General features: G+C 40.3%; 1 protein-coding gene across 1 annotated transcript; it reads right to left on the bottom strand.

The window, feature by feature from the left end:
* Nucleotides 1-524: 524 nt before the first annotated feature.
* On the bottom strand, nt 525-1,558 carry LOC119587586. The gene is made up of 4 exons (XM_037936299.1): nt 1,440-1,558; nt 1,185-1,299; nt 923-1,012; nt 525-811 (listed from the first exon to the last, which is right to left on the bottom strand). Exons 2-4 carry the CDS (start codon nt 1,291-1,293, stop codon nt 654-656), a joined length of 357 nt encoding a protein of 118 aa, XP_037792227.1. The 5' UTR covers nt 1,294-1,299; nt 1,440-1,558; the 3' UTR covers nt 525-653.
* Nucleotides 1,559-1,657: the final 99 nt, after the last annotated feature.

Raw genomic sequence — 1,657 nt, forward strand, 5'->3', positions numbered from 1 at the left:
AATACGTGTGTATACTATCTTACTAAGTTTAATATAGCATAACCATGTGGGAGCTTTTAAATACGGTACCCATGTATGAATAAAGGAATGGATATTTGCTTCAGAAAAAATAAATATATGTGGATGTCGCACAAACACACAGAAACTAATATATAAACATGAATCTGCCTCCATTTACATACCCTTGTAAGTAAATGGACAAACATGCATCTGTCCACATTTACAGAGAGAGAGACAGATGTGTAAATATAAAGACAAAGAAACCATGCAAACCTTCCACCCTAAACATCGAATATTGATATGCCAATTAACATATATATTTTGTTCAAACAGTGGAGTCCCGAGGTTGGTAAGCTACACAGTTTTACATAAGAGTCGAAAACGAAATAGTCTGGGTCGCCGAGCTATTGGATGAGGCTGTATATAGTGTCTTTTTGAGGGATCTGATAGTCTTGCGTCTGTGGGACTGGGTTACATGTAGATGTCTATACAATGAATAGGTAGGGGTAATAACAAAGCATGACTTATAGACAGCTTCGATTTTATTGATAAATAAGTTTATAAGAAAATAGCCTTGGACGGAATACGTCGGCGCCTTGCCTGTCGTCATAAGGAACATACAAAAAATGTCACCAGCGACGTTTAAGATTAAATTATTTCCTATTACTAACGATAGACGCATTCAGGTAGAAAGCATAGAGCTGAGGACCAAAGTCGAAGCCATCATGAGAAGCGGGCGCGGGACACTGCAACGCTAGAGGGAGCAGACTCGTACGCTCCATGGTTGGCTCAGAAAGCAAGAGGAACTCGCCTGGAAAGAGAAAAGAAGTCTATTAATGACTAATTACTAGAGTTACAATGGCCACTAACTCACTAACATACTGCGACATTAAACGGGAGTAATGAACGTGTTAGTGCTTACCGACGGTTGCATTTCCTTTCAAGATCGGGCACTGGACAGGAGGGAACAGAGAACACTGCAAACCTGCATCATGGGGAAACTCACGCCGTACTGAAACAAATAATTACGATTTACAAACAGCCCGATCTCTTTGTTTTGGACAAGATTATATACAACCTAACATTATAAACAGGTCCAGTCTCTTTGAATTGATGACATTACATATACTGACGATATTCCATAGGATTACCTAAACGGATTTTTTTTTTTTTTTACAATTTACCTAAAGTGGAATTTCGGAAACCGGTGCACTGAGTAGGCCGTTGCAGGGGACAGGATCCAAGGCCAACCACAAACACCACCAAGCATGCAAAAATTACTGTTCGGATCATCTTTACCTGCAACAGAAAAAGGTTCATTATAAGGGAACCATTACAGAACCGTAATAAACATTCACAACGAGGAGCATCAACACATGTATTAAGAAACACTGAACAGAATGTGTTACACACAAAAAAATATATATTCATATACTCACCAGATTATAACGAATTATCTCAAAGACAAGACACAGGTGCAGTCAGTCTTCACACTGAGAAGGAGTGCACTGGAGACCGTACAGCGAAGCAGCCCGTATACATGCGAAGATCTCAGAGGAGAACGTTCCCCCGTCTCCCTCCCGCCTCACCCTACGCCTACGGTAGTCTCTCTCGAGTTGCCATCATATAAATAAAAAAGTGTGTGTGTGTATGTATG

Source organism: Penaeus monodon, chromosome 22, assembly GCF_015228065.2.
Source record: "Penaeus monodon isolate SGIC_2016 chromosome 22, NSTDA_Pmon_1, whole genome shotgun sequence".
Classification (NCBI taxonomy): Eukaryota; Metazoa; Arthropoda; class Malacostraca; order Decapoda; family Penaeidae; genus Penaeus; species Penaeus monodon.